Source organism: Rhinoderma darwinii, chromosome 1 (genome assembly GCF_050947455.1).
Source record: "Rhinoderma darwinii isolate aRhiDar2 chromosome 1, aRhiDar2.hap1, whole genome shotgun sequence".
In the NCBI taxonomy this organism is placed as follows: Eukaryota; Metazoa; Chordata; class Amphibia; order Anura; family Rhinodermatidae; genus Rhinoderma; species Rhinoderma darwinii.
This window is the reverse complement of record NC_134687.1, coordinates 160,569,505-160,588,278: the sequence shown is the minus strand read 5'-3', so window position 1 is coordinate 160,588,278 and position 18,774 is coordinate 160,569,505. Positions and strand designations below refer to the sequence as shown.

The 18,774-nt window shown below is 37.3% G+C and overlaps 1 protein-coding gene across 5 annotated transcripts in view; it reads left to right on the top strand.

The window, feature by feature from the left end:
• LEF1 (lymphoid enhancer binding factor 1) overlaps positions 1 to 18,774 on the top strand; it is a 115,437-nt gene that overhangs the window by 81,625 nt on the left and 15,038 nt on the right. For 2 of the 5 annotated variants that reach the window (XM_075860512.1, XM_075860511.1), the window contains exons 8-9: positions 3,809 to 3,916; positions 11,325 to 11,373. In XM_075860512.1, the coding sequence (XP_075716627.1) occupies positions 3,809 to 3,916; positions 11,325 to 11,373 (157 nt within the window). Of the gene's footprint in view, positions 1 to 3,808; positions 3,917 to 11,324; positions 11,374 to 14,921; positions 14,966 to 18,774 lie in introns of all 5 variants that reach the window. The other 3 variants (XM_075860510.1, XM_075860509.1, XM_075860513.1) reach the window with 2 other exon arrangements.

Sequence of the window (18,774 nt, the reverse complement as noted above, 5' to 3'; positions counted from 1 at the left end):
CAGGACCACCCAACTAACATTTGCCAATTATAATACTCATGTGACAGATGGGATTTTGGGCCCCCACAGGCACCAGGGCCCAGGTGCAACTGCTACCTCTGAATCCACTATAGCTATGCCTCTGCTCATAGTCTTTATTGATATGAATCTCCTATTATTTTTTTTTTTTAATTTCATTGGGTCCCAGAGACATACTTGGATTTCTTTTTTCTTTATTTGGTCTTAGGCAGAGGCCCCATTACCTTGTGCAAGTTATGTGTATTGTGTATGTATTCTAATTAGATGTGCCCTTGAGGGCTGTCATTGTGTGGGCTTTGCATTGTAAACTTGGTGATATCTAGTTACAATAGAATTAAAAAAAGGTTGATGATATGTCACGCAATAAAACAGTGACATGATTATAAACTGCATTATTTATTATAACCAGGCATATAGCATCAAACATTACAACCTCCTAAGGATCTCTTCAAGGGGGTTCTCTGAAAATATTTAAAATGTGTTCTTATGTCCCAACTCGTTCATGTGCACGTTTGAAACATTTACATATCTGTGAATGATATTAGAAGTAGTCTTGTTTTATATTTTTATCTTTAAAGGGAATCTGTCACCAGCATTTCACATAATAAACCAGCTACACCTGGTGGAAGTGTATGAAAAAATAATTTCTATTTAACCTATAAGTGTTTTCTAAGTAGGCTCTGTACCTTTAGTATTCAATTTTTTAGTGTTCCTGTGCTAAGGAGTATAAAACAGTCATATCTTCATTCCTCAAGCCTTTCCGAGTTAACCCCTCCTCCTTACTTGTGATTGACCGCTCCTCACCTCCCCCCTGCACACACGAAATCCTGCGAATGCGCATCAAAGTCCTGTTCTGGTGCGCGTGCACAACGTGACATCATAGCGACGCATGCGCAGTGACTAGATTTGAGGCCCGAACGAAGCAGGGAAGGGTGTCAGACCATACATGACTGGCACATACGCGCTATCTCAGATGAGATTTTGGCATTCGGGGAGGACCAGTTTTCGGCGGTGGGCAGGCATAAATAGAGGAACGAACATGACTGCCGGATTATTACCATAAAAGGCACAAAATGTTTGCAGACCATTATTTACGGTCGGAGGAGTTTAGGAGAGGGGATAATGGCACTGAACTTTTGACATCAGCGGCCAGCAAGGGGTGAGGAGAGTTCAATAGGTGAAATGCTGGTGACAGGTTCCCTTTAAAAACTTTATACTATAGACTCTTTTACTTTTACTAAAAGGAACACTAAAACTTAAATATAAATCTTAAAATGATTAAGGTGATTCACCCTTCCCTAGTCTTCCAATACTAGTCCTTCAATAATCCCATAGATGAACACTGCAGTGAGTCTCTATCCCAGACTAAAATAGCTGATAACATGGAATAAAAGATTATATTCAATTGTATAGTAAAGAGCAAAGCAAAAGCCATGGCAGAAAATCAGCAAGAAAATAGCTGCTGTTGTCAGAGATAAGGAATATTTTGTTTTTTGTATAGAGTAATAATCAGATTTTTGCTATGACTTTTTAGTTGCTTGTCCGGGCCAGAAAGTCTTTGTATGTATGTATGTATGTATGTATGTATGTATGTATGTATGTATGTATGTATGTATGTATGTATATATAAAAAGCATTGTAAGACCCAGATCACTAGAGAATGAAACAATAATATCAGTATTCTCCCATTTATGCACTTTAATAGTTAAAAAAAACATTGACTAATTCTAGTCATTTCTCATGAAGTACGTTGTTATAGCAGATCAATAGTGAGTTAGATCCGCTCCAGATGTTGAGGAAGTGCTAATACAGGTATTAAACGTCGGTCTATAATTAAAAGTGGTGGAAGCATTGCAAGACCTAATTAGGTGTCTTTTACAAAGTGGGAATAAGACATTAATGACTAGGCGCCACTCGAGATCTTCTAGACCTGGGGCCCTTTTACGTGTTATTCTGTTGTCTACAAACGCGAATAAGCATTTATGGCAAAGGACTCATAGAGCACATTTTACCTTGACCTAATTCTAAACACATTTCATGTCAATTCTTCTCCCCAGTTATTGATTCCCGGCTCCCGATACTTATATTTTTACATATTCAAAATGCATATTGTCTGGCATAAGCAACTATCTAATCTCCATGCCTAAGGCTATCAGGCCCTTCTCTTTTAAAACATGTACAGCCGACATTGCATTTTCCTGGCAACATAACGCCTATTCACATCCAAGGCACATATGTCACTGTGGCAGCTGGAAAGCCGACCATAAAAGTGGATTAGAGTGACACCATTGGAAGGATTTAAATTGATTTAGTGACAAGTAAGACTATGTTAATTCAAAAACAGGTATCTACAACTCTACACATTTTGGTGTCAGCTTCATATTTTACAATTGCTGAAAAAGGTAACCACAGTGTTTTTTACTGCACGTTGTATTTTAATGGACTGTGGGAGCAGAGGCAACATAAAATGTAACATTTCACACTAGCTTAGGCCATATTCTGAATATCCGTCTACAATGCTTAGGTACCTGCCAAGTTGATGTCCTATAAGTTTGAGCTCTGAAATCTAAATATATTTTTAAAGGGGTATTCCCAAATCACACATTTATGGTATATCCACGGGATATGCCATAAATGTGTGATAGGTGCAAGTCCCACCTATGGCACTGGCCACTATGTGGAGAATAGGTGTTGAATGAATGAAGAGGTGGCCGCGCATGTGTGTGGCTCTCTCCATACAGTTCTATGGAAGTTACAGAAATAACCGAGCAAGCGAGCTATGAATGTGTGAGTTGGGAATACACATTTACTACTGCTTCTATCTTTATGGAATCAGTAATTCTATGTTTAATTCTATTTTGACTATATTATACTATTAATATTTTGGATTTCTGGTCAATTAAATATGGGAAATTGTTGAGTTTAAAGGCTATGTACACCTTTGAAAACATGTTTTTTATATAAAAATGTGTATCAGTGTGTTTGGTGCAACTATCTATTTACTTTTTATTAAAAATATTTACTTTTTGAGATACAGCTGCTTTGTATCCTGTATACAGAGCAGCTGTATCTTGCGCTGAGACCTGAATCCGTCAGGTCAGTGGCACTGAACTTAGATGTGATCGGTAACAGCTCGATCCTGGGTGTCAGAGACCTGACGGATACAGGTTTCAGCGCTAGATACAGCTGCTCTGTATACAGAATGCAAAGCAGCTGTATCTTAAAAAGTATAATTAATTTTTAATAAAGAGTATTTAGAAAGTTGCTACAAACACACTGATACAAACTTTTATTAAAAAGTTTTAAAAGGTGTACATTGCCTTTAATGATAGAAGGCTTCAAGAGGTAAGGAGAAGTTTAAATTCATTGACATGCCTCAGACCTTCACAACTATGCTGGCCACCCAATTGTCAGTAGTCGAAGCTCACTGCCATCGATTGTACATAAGTCACGCGGCATACAACTATAAAGCCATGTCCCCTTTGCTGACACTTCACAAGTGTTGGGGAAAAAATGTGGAGCTTAGTAAATACGGCATCTAATCTGAACTTCATGCTTTTTACTGCAATTATGGCAGAAAACTGAAAAATAGGCTCCATTGAGTCAGTGTAATTGGTTTTGAAGAAAAATATTGAATTACATTTATACATGGATGTTTGTTGTGTATAAATATATTTTGTATTTTGGGGTTTAACTTTTGTGAATATTTATTTTCAGAAACGTTCTATGAGTCAACAGTAAAAGACATTTTGCCGCAATTATTAAAGCTATATTCTTTTTTCTTTTGCAGTGGCATGCGTTGTCACGTGAAGAACAGGCCAAATATTATGAGTTAGCCCGAAAAGAAAGGCAGCTACACATGCAGCTTTATCCAGGCTGGTCTGCAAGAGACAACTATGTGAGTAATTTCATTGTGTTTTATTAAAAATGAGTGCCTGAACAACTAATCTACTGCAGCAAAGGCAAGCAATTCACAAAAATGTTAACCATTTCACTGCCGCAACAATTTTCACACTTTTGACATACACAAGTAAAACCTGAATTATATACAAAAAAAGTCATATTATACCCCACTCCCATATATTTTCTGAAAGTAGACACCTGGCAAATTGCAAAAATGCCACCCAGCACTTTACACACACACGGACGCTTTCATACAATTTTGCATCAAATATATACATTGTGCAAAAATACATAAAAAGACTTGTTTGTGGTTAAAAGTGTGACCTAAGCAGAGCCTCGCAGAAATAAAAATTCAAGATGTGCAGCGTTCATACATGCTACTTATCCCTATATCGTCACATAATCATCAGAACCGAACAATAAAAAAATCACTGTGGTCCCGAGGCTGGTAAACATCCGAGTCACGGATTCGGGAAATTAGGCGCAGGAGATCATGTGTAACTGCTCACCTTCTCACCCCTGTCATAAGGGGAAATAAGACCCCCCTCAATATGACAATCAGAGCTCACATATCCTCTCTCATTGGTAAGGGGGTGATAACATGAAGAATAGTTCACGTATCACCCGCTGGGGTCACTAGAGGCTGTACAGGGGGAGAGATAATAGTAACAGGCTGTGGTCTTTCTTCCTGCTGTTACTTGCAGCTTCCCTCCTCCCATCCCCTCACGTACAGAGACACAAAACAGGGAAATTAAACTTTTCATCCTGCTGCCCAACCGTATGTTGGTAACATTAAAAAGCTAAGAATCTGGGCTTTAATATGATACCAGGATCTAAGCTCTAGCCATTATATTCTAGTCGCGGCAAGCGCTTAGAATTAAGATGTATTACATACACCCTTTGCAGTCAAGCGATTTAAAGGGGGTTTCCTGTTTTATAGAAATAAAGTTTAATCAGTGTATAAATGAAAAGTTCTACAACTTTATAATATACTTTGTGTTTCAATTCCTAGCTAGTTACAAGATACTAGCTTGTTTTCAGTGAAGGAAAAGCCTTTATTACATTCACAGGCTGCAAACCTGTCCTGCTCTCAGCTAAGTAGTGGATACAATTGTATCCAGTGTAGACACTCCAGACTGATACATTGTAGCAAACTATCAGTGAGATTTGAACAGCTGCTGCTGATGTATTTAGCTCACAGAGCATTGCCTAGCATTCTCAGCTTAAAACAGGACTAGGTATCTACAGGTTTGAAGCCTGTGAAAGTAAACAAGAATGTTCTCATTCACTTACAGCAAATAACTATCTTAAATATATTAAGTAGAGTACAGCTAACCAATTCAGCATGAATTGAATTCGGTCAAATTTCCCAAAAGTTTTGCATTTGAGGAAAACCCGAAACTTTTGGGCTTCGCAGCAAACAAGTCTACAAAATTGCGTCCACCAGCAAGTGCAGGACGCCATTTTACAGTTTAGAGAAATAAAAGACGGGAGAAGAGGAGATTAAAAAATACCATACTCAAACTCCCCTGGTGTTACAAAGCCACGCGTCTTTGCCGGCCTACGGAGATGACATTGTTTTGTCCCATGTGACTGCTGCAGTCTGTGATTAGTTGCAGCGTTCACATTGATAAAAACTACATCATCTCAGGAGGCTGCCAGGGACACGTCACTACAGTTGACCATGGGAGGGTTAGTATGTTTTTTTTAGGGGTGAAATCGTAAGTGCCCCGATTGTCCTTGTTTGACTGTCTTCTAGGACTGTATCCAACTTGGATACAGTCCTAGAAGAGATCAGAGAGTCAGACAAGGCAATCGCGGCACTTGCAATTCGCAGCAAATTTATTCTGACCAAATCGAATTTCATTGCCGATTGTAATTCGGTAATCCTCAATAGTAAGAAATTGAAACACAAGCTATATTAGTGATTAAGCATTATTAACCTAAAACTGGAAAACCCCTTTAAATCTTGTGTATTTCATCTGTAGTCTGAGCCGGAATGGTGTAACCACAGCCAAAAATGAAGACTTAAAGAGGCTCTGTGGTGACCAGATTATAAGTGCCCTATCTCCTACATAATGTGATCGGAGCTGTAATGTAGATAACAGCAGTGGTTTTTATTTAGAAAAACGATCATTTTTGAGCAAGTTATGAGCAATTTTAGATTTATGCTAATTAATTTCTTAATAGACAACTGGGCGTGTTTTACCTTTTACCAACTGGGCGGTGTAAAGAGAGGTGTATGACGCTGACCAATCAGTGACCAATCAGCGTCATACACTTCTCATTGTTCCAGCCCAGCTTCTTTCCCTGCACAATCACACTGTGGAACAATCAGAAGTGTATGACGCTGATTGGTCACTGATTAGTCACTGATTGGTCAGCGTCATACACTCCTCTGTACAACGCCCAGTTGGTAAAAAGTAAAAACACGCCCAGTTGTCTTTTAAGAAAGTAATTAGCATAAATCTAAAATTGTTCAAAAATGATCGTTTTTCAAAATAAAAACCACTGCTGTTATCTACATTACAGCGCCCATCAGATTATGTAGGAGATATACACTTATAATCTGGTGACAAAGCCTCTTTAACCGTGCTCCTTAAAGGGAATGTATCGCTAGAATTTTTTTTATTTTTTTTTCAGTTAAACAATTAGTTAAACAATTAGTATTTAAGTGATTACACATTGTTTTAATTTTTTTCATAGATTCTAATTTATAACATTTCCACGTGTTGGCCACTAGAGGGAGCAGTTCCCAAAATTGCAGCATGGTCACTGTGGTAAAGCAACCTCATTGATTTATGCTGCAAATTTGTGGTGGACATACTCTCCTCTAGTGTCCTCACACAATCCACCCTTCCTTCTTCTGGCTAGTGCCAGGAGAAGGAAGTGTTTGAATGTCTTCAAACCTCCTACACTGTGTGCCGCCATTTTCTGAGCGACTGCACAGTGCTAGGAGGATTAGATACAGGGCTCAACAGACAGTATCACACGAACATAATACACGCATCACATACACAAACATAACTTACCTGCTCCTGCCGCCGCCTCCGCTTGTCTATGCTCTTCCTTGCGCTTTAGCTTCGTTGAACATATGGCCGGAAGCCACGGCCGGAAGTCGTCATCTTACTGTCCGGCAGCGGCTTCCGGTCCACATTAAAATGGCGCCGGATTTTGCTCTACCAACGAGTTTAGTTTTGGTCTGTGTGGGAGATTAAAAAAAAAAAATGGCAGCCCCCATAGAGAAGTAGAAGTAAGAATACATTAAAAAGTAAAACATGAGAACACAATTAAATAAAATTTTTGAAAATATTATATTAAAAGCAATGTGATAAAAAAATAAATAAAATCATGACACCTTCCCTTTAATCTCTATCTTGTGAAGTATTTCTCTTGTAAACTCAACTGTATGTGCCCCAGGCTTCTCTTTCCTTGAGTTTCTGGGGCAGGAAGTAGCTATCTGATAACTAATATTGTCTGCCATCTTAGCTTTCTTGACGCTGCCTGGCCACCGAGTCACCCAAAGAATCCTCCTACCGCCCTCAGGTATCCCTTGTAGTTATTCACAATCACGGAGCATTTCAGATTTAATCCTCTGACAGTACAGAGACATGCTTGATTGAATTTATCTGTGAAGACTGTAGAACATCATCTGGTATGATGATATAAGGATATGGCGTCCTTCACCTTCACTTATATATAGCCTTTAATGTTACAAAGGTTGGTAAATGTAGTTCAATGGTAACATCAAACTAACACAAGTAGCAGACTGACTATACAACCTGAAAAACATAACTGAAACTGTTTTTGTTCAAATCTCTGGAAAAACGCTTTATACATGCTGTCAATCACCATTGTTCTTCACTGGGTGAGGCAACAACTGATTGACATATGTACCTTGCATTAACCCTTTCAGGACCAAGGGTCATCGATACCCCAATGACCAGACCTAAATTTAAAGTTTTGGCATACATTATTTTAAACTGTCATAACTGTTAAACTACTTTGGATAATTAAACTATTTTTTTTGGTTTTTTTTTAGAACAAATCACTTTCCAAAAATATACAGTTTTACTACATATGCAACACATATTTTATATTACAAACAAACAATTGATCCAAAAAGTGGAAAAAAAAAATATCTTTTTTTTTATTTTGACTATATTTTTTTGCTTTTTAAGTTCACGCTAATAATTGATAAAAACACCTCTTTTTTTTTTATAACGGGTCACGTATAATGAATTGCGATTTACTCGCCAAACCGCACTACAGATCACTCCTCAGAACAAATTAAAATAAATGAATTGTGAAAAAAATTATTAAATGACACTAAATAGTTAATGTATGAATTCATTATTTAATTAACTAACTAATTAATTAACTAACTAATAATTTGTTATCAAGCTAACTAACCTACTATTCCTGCCTGCCTATTCTAAAACTAAGGGGCACAGGGAATACAAAGTATATACTTTCTATATACTTTGTAAATGTATATATATATATATATATATATATATATATACAATTGTATATACAATTGTATGTATGTATGTATGTATGTCTTTTTCACTTTTCTTCTGTCTTCTCCCGATCAGTCTCCTTCTCTCTAAAACGCTGTGTCAGAGTGAAGGAGGCTGACAGGAGATGACAAGTGCGAAAAGTTTGTTTGTAAACAAACTTTTCAGAGATCACCATGGTTGGTTAATCATGGTAATCACATGCTTACCAGCCGAACCAATCGGTTCGGCTGTCAGTGAGCAGGTTGCAGGGGAGCCGGGGACACTGACACAGCCGGCGTCCGAGTGCTTTTCACAGCGCTATGCCGGCTGGAGCAGAGATCTGTAGATTCACGCCCTGGCTACACGGGGTATATGCGAATAGGACGTGAATCTACAGATTGTCGGCATGAAAGGGTTAAATTGCTACCAGCTTCGCCACTCTCTTTTCTATTATTACGATGTGACATTAGCCAGTGAAGTCATTCTAATCCAACCGCTTGTTCTTTAGTTTCTTTCTTTTTATGTTTTATTGTTTAAAGTATGACTGACTACATTGTAATGCTCTTCAAAATTAACATAATGTGGATCATGTATCAATGTAGTTACACCAATCATCTGGTTTAGTTGCACTGGAAAATATGGCATTCAGCGTGAACTCTATGAAAGTCCCCCACAACATTTACTAACACAGACGGCTTTATTTTTGTGTTGGTGAAGAGGGAGGCCTTCCAGACGGGGTTACATAATGTTCTCTGCCTTGGTTCTCTGTCTTCTCTACACAAAGCCCATTTGGTCAAAAAATAAAACACGCCCAGTTGTCCATTAGGAAAGTCATTAGCATAAAGCTAAGATAGCTCATAACCGTCAAAAATGATTGTTTTTCTAAATAGAAAACACTGCTGTAATCTACATTACAGCGTCGATCACATCATGTACAATATATTTTTATAAAAGTGGCATGAGAGGCAAAAATGGCACAAAAGTCAAAAAATGTTCTGCAAATTGTGACTTTTGTGCCATTTACGGCTTTACTATGCCAGAAAAATTAATACATTTCCCCCTATATACACTAGTGAAAATGGTCTAATAATTTTCAATGTATTTGTGTTTAATAAAATACGTTATGCCATGACGGTATGGCTGGTATAACAGTTATCAAGATGGCTTCCGTGACCAGATTATCATGGAAAAAGAAATATTTAACCAATGTTTTTGCTGTAATTTGGTCTAATATTATTTTATACATAGTATAATGAATCTCATATAGAACTGTTTTTCAAGGCATGGACAAGAGAGTTACCGCACATCTTTATTCCAAATACAACCAAAGTATTTACTCTATACAAGTGATGGATAAATGGTAGATGGCAATAAAGGTGTCTATGAATTTGGGCAGGGGTGGAAGGAGCAAATAATATCAGGGTGTCGGGTTGCTTAGACCAGGGTTTGCAGCAGCTGTGGAACTGGGCTAGCCTCCAAGCGATTCATTAACCCCATCAGTAAAGAGGAGCCACCAAGCGAGTGCTAGCTTTTTGTTGAACGGTAGTCTCTCTGCAAGAGAACAATTTGCTTGGTAAACATATCTAAATGTATGGGCATTGGTCTCAAAATGGCCTAAGACTTACAACCAGCAAAGTTTCAAGTACATTCTCAGTGGCTGTAGAGCCTTTGTTCAGGCGAGTAGTTTTATCTTCTCTCAAGGGAGCTTCTTTGGCTGACAAAAGTAACATCATTGGCAAGATCGTCCCTTGTTGGCCGCCTTCCACCCCATCCCTGTGATCCCTCTTAGTACAATTGCAGCTTTTCAGTAGAACTTGGATTATTACGGGCTACATTATAAGGCAGCAGAATGCACACTTCTGTGTACAGAGCTGTATGAGTGGACGTTCTAGTAGCGAGCAAGTGTTCCAGCTGTAATTCCAAGCCAACAGAGCGTCTACAGCATCTCATGTATTATCTTCATTTGAATAGGAAGATTGAGAGGACTAAATGATTATTAATGTGTCTTACAGATCAACTTTATTTTTCTAATGTTATTTCTTACATACACTATGATCAGTTCATGTAGAAATGGAGCTTATCTTGGTTTTTTTTTAAATCTTTTTGAACTAATTGTTATAATATTTTGGCAATATGTGAGATTATTTTTTTCAACCAAAATGGTGCGTTGTGAATATTCTTTAGAGACTCTGCCCCTGCTGAATCTTAAAATCTTTTTAGAATATATGATTCGGTTTTAATGTAATGACAGGTGACTGGCAGAGAGAATGTCCTCAAATTTGTGAGCTCCACCCACAGACTTTTCAGGGAAAGGCATAAGAAACGTCAATTGGATACCACTAAGAGAGTGTATTATAAACTAACATAGATTCTGACGAAGTACAATTTAGGATTTAATGCACCAAAGGACATACACACAAGCATGGGAGGACAGAAGAGTGCAGTCTACCCCAAGGCCACTATGTGCTGCAGAGACTCTGGATAGAACCCAATTTTCAGTGTTTTTGGAAATTGGCTCATATTCTTTTTAGACTATATTTGGCCATTATAACCTAAATTGTGCTGTTTGTGGACTGAGATAACTTTGGGTACAAAACCCCATATCCTTAAGTAAGTGACTATGTAGCTGTGTAGGGAAGAAAGACATTGTAATTTCCAAATGATCTTAGAGCATATTATTGCCAGTGCATTCGATTACGTATTCGATAGGTAACCCAATTGCAGACAAGGTTGTCACTAGTAAACCAATATTGTGCTATATGTTTAGAAATATAAAAGAGGTTAGATATGCTAAATTCAAAGCAATGCCCTACTATTGGTGTATAAATCTTATTTTATTATTTCAGAATATTAGGCCTTATGAATTGTATAGAAGTAACAAATGTTTTTTTGTTACTGCAGGGTAAAAAGAAGAAAAGGAAGAGAGAAAAACTCCAAGAATCTACATCAGGTTAGTTTTATTTTGCTATCCCCTGCTTTTTAGTCTTGAATAGTAGATGATAGATAGATAGAGAGAGAGAGATATAGATAGATAGATAGATAGATAGATAGATAGATAGATAGATAGATAGATAGATAGATAGATAGATAGATAGATAGATAGATAGATAGATAGATAGATAGATAGATAGATAGATAGATAGAGATATAGATAGATAGATAGATAGATAGATAGATAGATAGATAGATAGATAGATAGATAGATAGATAGATAGATAGATAGATAGATAGATAGATAGATAGATAGATAGATAGATAGAGAGATAGATAGACAGAGAGATAGATAGATAGATAGATAGATAGATAGATAGATAGATAGATAGATAGATAGATAGATAGATAGATAGATAGATAGATAGATAGATAGATAGATAGATAGAGCGATAGATAGAGCGATAGATAGAGAGATAGATAGATAGATAGATAGATAGATAGATAGATAGATAGATAGATAGATAGATAGATAGATAGATAGATAGATAGATAGAGATAGATAGATAGATAGATAGATAGATAGATAGATAGATAGATAGATAGATAGATAGATAGATAGATAGATAGATAGATAGATAGATATGAGATAGATAGATAGATAGATAGATAGATAGATAGATAGATAGATAGATAGATAGATAGATAGATAGATAGATAGATAGATAGATAGATAGATAGATAGATAGGAGACAATAGATAGATAGATAGATAGATAGATAGATAGATAGATAGATAGATAGATAGATAGATAGATAGATAGATAGATAGAGATAGATAGATAGATAGATAGATAGATGTTAAACTACTCTTAATATTTACAATTCTCTTGCCAATCATAGTAGAAATGGGGAGCAATAGATTTACAGTGTATGAGATTATTATTATTATTATTATTATTATTATTATTATTAATAATAATAATAAGTGTAGCGTAGTTATAATCAGTTGTATAATTTGTACTTCATATTGAGTCGGTGGAGACAGGTAGCAAAAAGCATTGTGATGTCGACCATAACCTTCACTACTCTTATATGAGGTGAATGCCCTATAAAATAGTGCCCTGCACATCAAAACAACACAACTGTGTACAGTGACAGTTGTATTTATTGACCCTAGTATTTAACTACATTGTATTAAGAGAATTTGTTGGCCAATGCTTTTTTACGGCTTCACTTTTTCAAACTAGAGGATGTCCTGTATTGTTCATTTATGTAGTTAAATGAAGGTGGCACAGCTATGGGTGTTGTAGTTCCTCAAAGATTTTGTATGTATCTTCTGTAGTGATGTTTATAAAGATGTTGTTCTTTATTTGCTGATATTGATTTAATGTCATAATGTTATTTAACTTTTTGAGTCCATTTTAAAAGTGGGACTTTTCCTCCAGGCTGGTTAAATAGGTAAAAGTCAATATATATATAACTAAAAAGTCACATAAACTGACCATTTCTCACTTTTTAAGATGTCATTCCCAGGCAGACAAGCTTAGAATATTTCCTATTACCATTTCAAGTCACCAAGCTAGCTAAAAATATATATTAGCAGAAAGTTAGGCTATGTTCAGATCTGCGTCAATAATACGGTATTCATCAGGTCAAAACGACGGAAGCCTTGCACAACGGAGACAAACTGAAACCATTGGCACCAGATCCGTCACCATTGAAATCAATGGTGATGCAAACGGAAACCTTTGGTTTCAGTTTGTGTCAGTCATGGCTCCGTTCCGACGGAAAGCTCCGTCGGAACGGAGCCCTGACGCAGCTGCCAGATAGTCCACCAACCTTTATCATCAGAGAGAACAAGGATGTTCACAGCAAATAATTATTGCCATTCTCCACACCAAATGAGAAAAATCAATTATCTTCCTTTGATACTTTTAAAATGTTTAAATTTTTTTATTTTTTTTAGAAGACTACGACTTCAGTTTAGGTACCGTATGATTTTTGTTCACTATTAACTTTCTGGCAGTTACTGACAACCCATGGAAAATGACAGATATTTGTAATGAGGATTACTATTAACCTCAAAAACATTTTGGCCGTCACCACACGACAGAAAGTACAAAGAGACTGACATTTACAATTGTGTCCTGCTCTTGACCTCAAATGACCTTCATCTCTGATTTGGCCCGACCATTTGGTTTGCATGTTTTCTATACTGGCTGTTCATTTCTCCCAACAGCTGTTAAAAGATCCCAAACATTATGTAATATTATCGGCTAGGTTGAAAGTCACATTTGTTCTGGGGGAATGAAAAGCATTACTCTGGAAACGGAAAAAAAAACACAACTGTAGCTTTTGTCATATGCAAAATCCATGAGCTGCTTGGCGTATGTGAAGGTGGGTGCAGCTTGATATTCACAACGCACCCTTTTCAGATTTCTCAAGTCACCCTATTTGAGAATCCGTCAGCTCCTTCCTTACAACTAACATGTAGAAACTTTAATTTATGAACTTTTTTATTTTATTCTTTTCAAAAGCTACAGTTGTGATTTTTTTTTTTCCTTTCCAGTGTAATGCTTTTCAGATAAACATTTTATCTCATGTGCTTTATCCCATTATCCTATTACTCTCCTTGGTCTGTCCATATCCAGACTATATAATAATGAGGATCCCCTCAAAACCCTGGTCTGTAGGCCTATTTATATTTTGACTTGGTTTCTATCTAATGTTGCACTTTTTGGATTATTTTTTGTCATAATTACCTGAGATATAGCGTACCAGTCTCTTTTTGCACTATTTGCGCTTTATTCCATTGAGGTTTTAGCATCTGGACACTGTGGGGATCCATCGCTGTGGGTAATGTGTCCATTTATGTATTATTTTAACTGTAGGGTCTTCTAATAAAGAATTATATATTTTGTGTAAAATAGTTTGTGTGTGATTTTCTGTATAGGTGTTCATATGCCGATTATGATAGACATCAATCCAATTCTAGTGTTTTCATAGCAAATACCCCAGTACATAAAAGACACCATGAATAAAATCTGTGTCACCGACTTACATAAAATTCCTGACTATAGGCTGTGTAGGTGTTATGTACGCTTTAAGGGTATGTTCACACGCTTAACAAAAAACGGCTGAAAATAGCCCGTGTGAACATACCCTAAGAAGAATATAAAAAACACTTTCATTTCTCCATAGACCTGTCAGTTCCATAAAAATAGACCTCGGCTTTATTGACTTCACAACTAGCTATTGACCAACAAGCATGACCTTTATGCAGCCACGGAGGAAAAGGTGACCCTTCATACAGTACTAAATTATGCAAGGAGACATGCAGAGTGAGTGCAAGTGTATGTGTCAAAAAGTTTTATTTATTTATATATATATATATATATATATATATATATATATATATACATATACAAAAATAATGGATATAGTAGGCAAAACACTAAAGGCTGGTATAACAACCATTATTCTATAAAAAAAGAAATCTAGACGTTTTCTACATTTTGCTACATTTCAGTTGACAACTTTTATAAAAGTCAAAAATTTTCTATAGGTGCAGGCCCACCGAGAATGACAGCTGCCTACATCTGAAGCATGGTAAGAACATCTCTTTAGCTCTCATATCGTTATTAGATGGGATGAGCTTTGTATTGAATTGCCCATCTATTTTATAGTAATTCATTATCTGCTAAAGAGACCGGCTACTTCCTTGAGATGGAAGAGTTTTTTCAGATCTGTTATAGATGGTGATTTAGCTAAAATATCACCGGTTTAATAAATGATACATTCTCACAATGGTTTTTATACCGGCTTTGTCAGAGCTTGTAGGACTCTACTATGCTGCTTAATGTTTTGAAAAGTATTGGGGAACGCAGACCCCAGAATCCAATATCAATTCCTCCAGGATTTCTCCAGCCTCTGAATCCTGGAGAATATTTTGGCATGCAAATGCTTGGAAATATATTTTTAATGGAAACTTCTGGAAGGGCAACATATCCATTCACTTTCCTACTAGAGGACAACTTTGAGGTCTCAATTTTAATGTGGTTGCAGGTCTCTTTTAAATTCCTGTATACAGAGTTTTAATGGAAAAGCTCCCTGGATCTACCACAGTATTCCTATAATAACATGCAGGACAGTATGAAATGTCAAATTCTATTGGTTGATCTGGAGATCCATCAGCAGTCACTGGCTGTTTTATTGCAGCCTGCAGTACGCCACAGTCCGCTGTAGTCTGGTTCCATGTATATGCTTAGAAAAACAATGGATATAATAAGCAAAACATTGAAGACACTTTAATAGACCACAGGCTCATTTAAAGGCCTGTTGGGTTAAAGGTAACCAGAGACTTTAGGGGCAAGTAAGGCTGGGTTCACACAGAGTTTTTTGCAGGAGGAAAATCTGCCTCAAAATTCTGTTTCGAATTTTGAGGCAGATTTTCCTCTGCCTGCACGCCGATTTTCGCTGCATTTTTTGCCCGCAGGCATAAAACGCTGCGAAATACGCTTTATCTGCCTCCCATTGATGTCAATGGGAGGTCAGAGGCGTAAACGCCTGAAGACAGGGCATGTCCCTTCTTTTTCCCGCGAGCCGGTTTTTCCGGAGGCATTTTTCAGACGTTTTTTGACACGTTTTGCGGCGCGGTTTCCGCGTCAAAAAACTCTGTGTGAACTGGCCCTAAGATTTTTTTTAGTGGCCAGAAAAAAAAGAACTTCCATAGACATTAATAGTAAATTAACCAAAAAGTTAGGCGCCAGTCGCAAATTTCTCGGCACAATCGCTACCTGTCTCCTGGGATTTATCCAGTCCTCAATTAGGTATATAATTATTTATACCAACATGTATTAGAACTGTCACATAGAACTAATATATAATAGTATGGTAGAATATACTATGAATCCAAAATTAACTAAAGTAGTATAAAAATACCAAGTAAGTTCTGATTACAGATGAAATGCAAAAGCCATCAGTCAGACTAAAATGTGTTTTTATTCATTAGTTCCACAAAACAAAGCCCAAAAAAAAGACTCGAGACAGACCCTGTCTCAGCTAATCACATAAAAGAGCCTCCATTTTGGCTACCATTTCATGTTTACATTGCCGAACAGAATTCCAGACCACTGGCTCCTAAAATCTTTAAGGTACAGCCAAAATCATGTTGCTGCGTGTTCCTGCCAGCCAGGACATATTTGTAACTTTATGTACGTAATTTGCGAATTTGTTTTACAGTTGTTTAAGCACTCTCTCTCCTTCTTCACCAAGTCTATAAAATGGAATCTTCTTAGAATGGTAGGCATTTCCTTTCGTCTGGCACAGTTCCATTGTTTACGGTCTGTGTGGTCTGACTCCTTGCAACATGCTACTCTCTAGAAGGGCCCTCTCTTTTTAATAAAGACATCTGTTAGGACCCAGACAAAGACGTTCTGTTGAGAGTGCTCAAACACTGCAGGAAACTACTTCGCAGCGTCCTGGGGATATTTCACACACAGCTAAAAGTTCCGTGGGCATTAAATAGTGAGAAATATTTATTTGGCAGTTTTTTACTTTTTCCCCCCAAAATTTCCAAGAACACGAAGTGCTAATTTTTGTCTGCACACTGCTAACTTTTTATTCTATGCTTAATTGACATATGGAAACCATGTGTCTATTTACATGGGCAGTAATACAGACGTGCGTTGTAAACTTTATATTCCAGTATTGTGTGAATGTTGAGTCCCACACTTTTGTCCCATTTCTTGTGGTATAGCATATTGTATCATTTTGGATATAGACAGAAATCTTTGCAGCACATTTCATGAATATTTAACTTATTGCCGTCAACTGTAGTTTAGTGTTTACTTTCGGCCTTGTCACACCAGTATGTCGTGGGCACATGCAGCCATTTCCATCTTCTTTGCAACCCCAACCAATGAGCTCTGTGAGGCAAGTAAGTAATTCACCCATCCTGTCAGAATTTTAGCTCTCGTTCTAGAAAAGTAGACAAGAAATACTGGAAGAATCTGAATTTCACCATTGTCTCTAGCTCTACCTATTGCTGAAATATCAATGGATAGCAGAACTATCACGAAAAGCTGGGTGAGATTTGATCTTGGAACATTGAGCAGATACATTTTGCAAAAGGGAAGGATTTTTGGAGCTCAATGTAAGAACATTTCACCGTAATTACAGGCCCTGGGTTTTTACAACTTCTGTTTTAGGTCAGTGAGTAATAAATCTGGACCACAGAGGCCTCCAGAAAACCACACAATTGGAATAAATGAGTTGCAATTTTGATTGTCACTGTATCTGACCTTTAAATATTTTTCTAATTTTGTAATAGTCAATAAAATAAGTGTAGATGTTATTCTATCATGTAATTTGTACAGCTAGATAGTAGTTATTTATCTTACTATGGTAAAATAAAGGGGGAAAGGGAAGTATGCCCTGGGCATTATCACCCTGCTCACTGTGATGGATCAGTTAAGGATTCATGGTACAGTAGTTCTGTAGGTGGGCTTGATCGATAGGGGTTCCAGCGGTTGGGCCTCCTGCGATCGGACATTTATCACATGCAGGGAGGACCTATCCCAATATTACAAATATGGGGAAATGGTTATGTAATGGCGAACATCGTCCCTAGGCCAGTTTCACAGTATTCCATTTATCTTTAAAGAGGCTCTGTCACCACATTATAAGTGCCCTATATTGTACATGAAGTGATCGGCGCTGTAATGTAGATTACAGCAGTGTTTTTTATTTAGAAAAACAATCATTTTTGACGGAGTTATGACCTGTATTAGCTTTATGCTAATGAGTTTCTCAATGGACAACTGGGCGTGTTTTACTTTCTGACCAAGTGGGCGTTGTATAGAGGAGTGTATGACGCTGACCAACCAGTGACCAATCAGCGTCATACACTTCTCTCCATTCCTTTACTCTGCACATAGCGATATAGCTATATCGCTATGTGCAGACACAAACACTAACATTACTGCAGTGACCTGACTATGAATATACATTACCTCCAGCCAGGACGTGATCTGTATTCAGAATCCTGACCACTTCTCTGCACTTCTCTGTGATTTCCGTTTCCGTTTGTTTCAGCCAGGGTTTCATTCTGATGGAAAACTCAGACGGAACGCCAGAACAGAGCCCTGACGCAGATGTGAACGAAGCCTAAGATATGACAAGCAGTAATTCAATGTATGTTTGTATTACACAGGAACAGAGTCGTAAATTGAAGCTCCTGGGCCCCAATGCAAAACCTCTAACAGGGCCCCCACCTACCATGTGCCATTTATAATACTGGTGTCTTCCTATGTGGCAGAAGGATCTGTGGTCCCCCATAAGGCAACAAGGCCCAGGGGCAACTGCCACCTCTGGATCCACTATAGTTCCACTCATGCACAGGACAACTAATAGAAAAT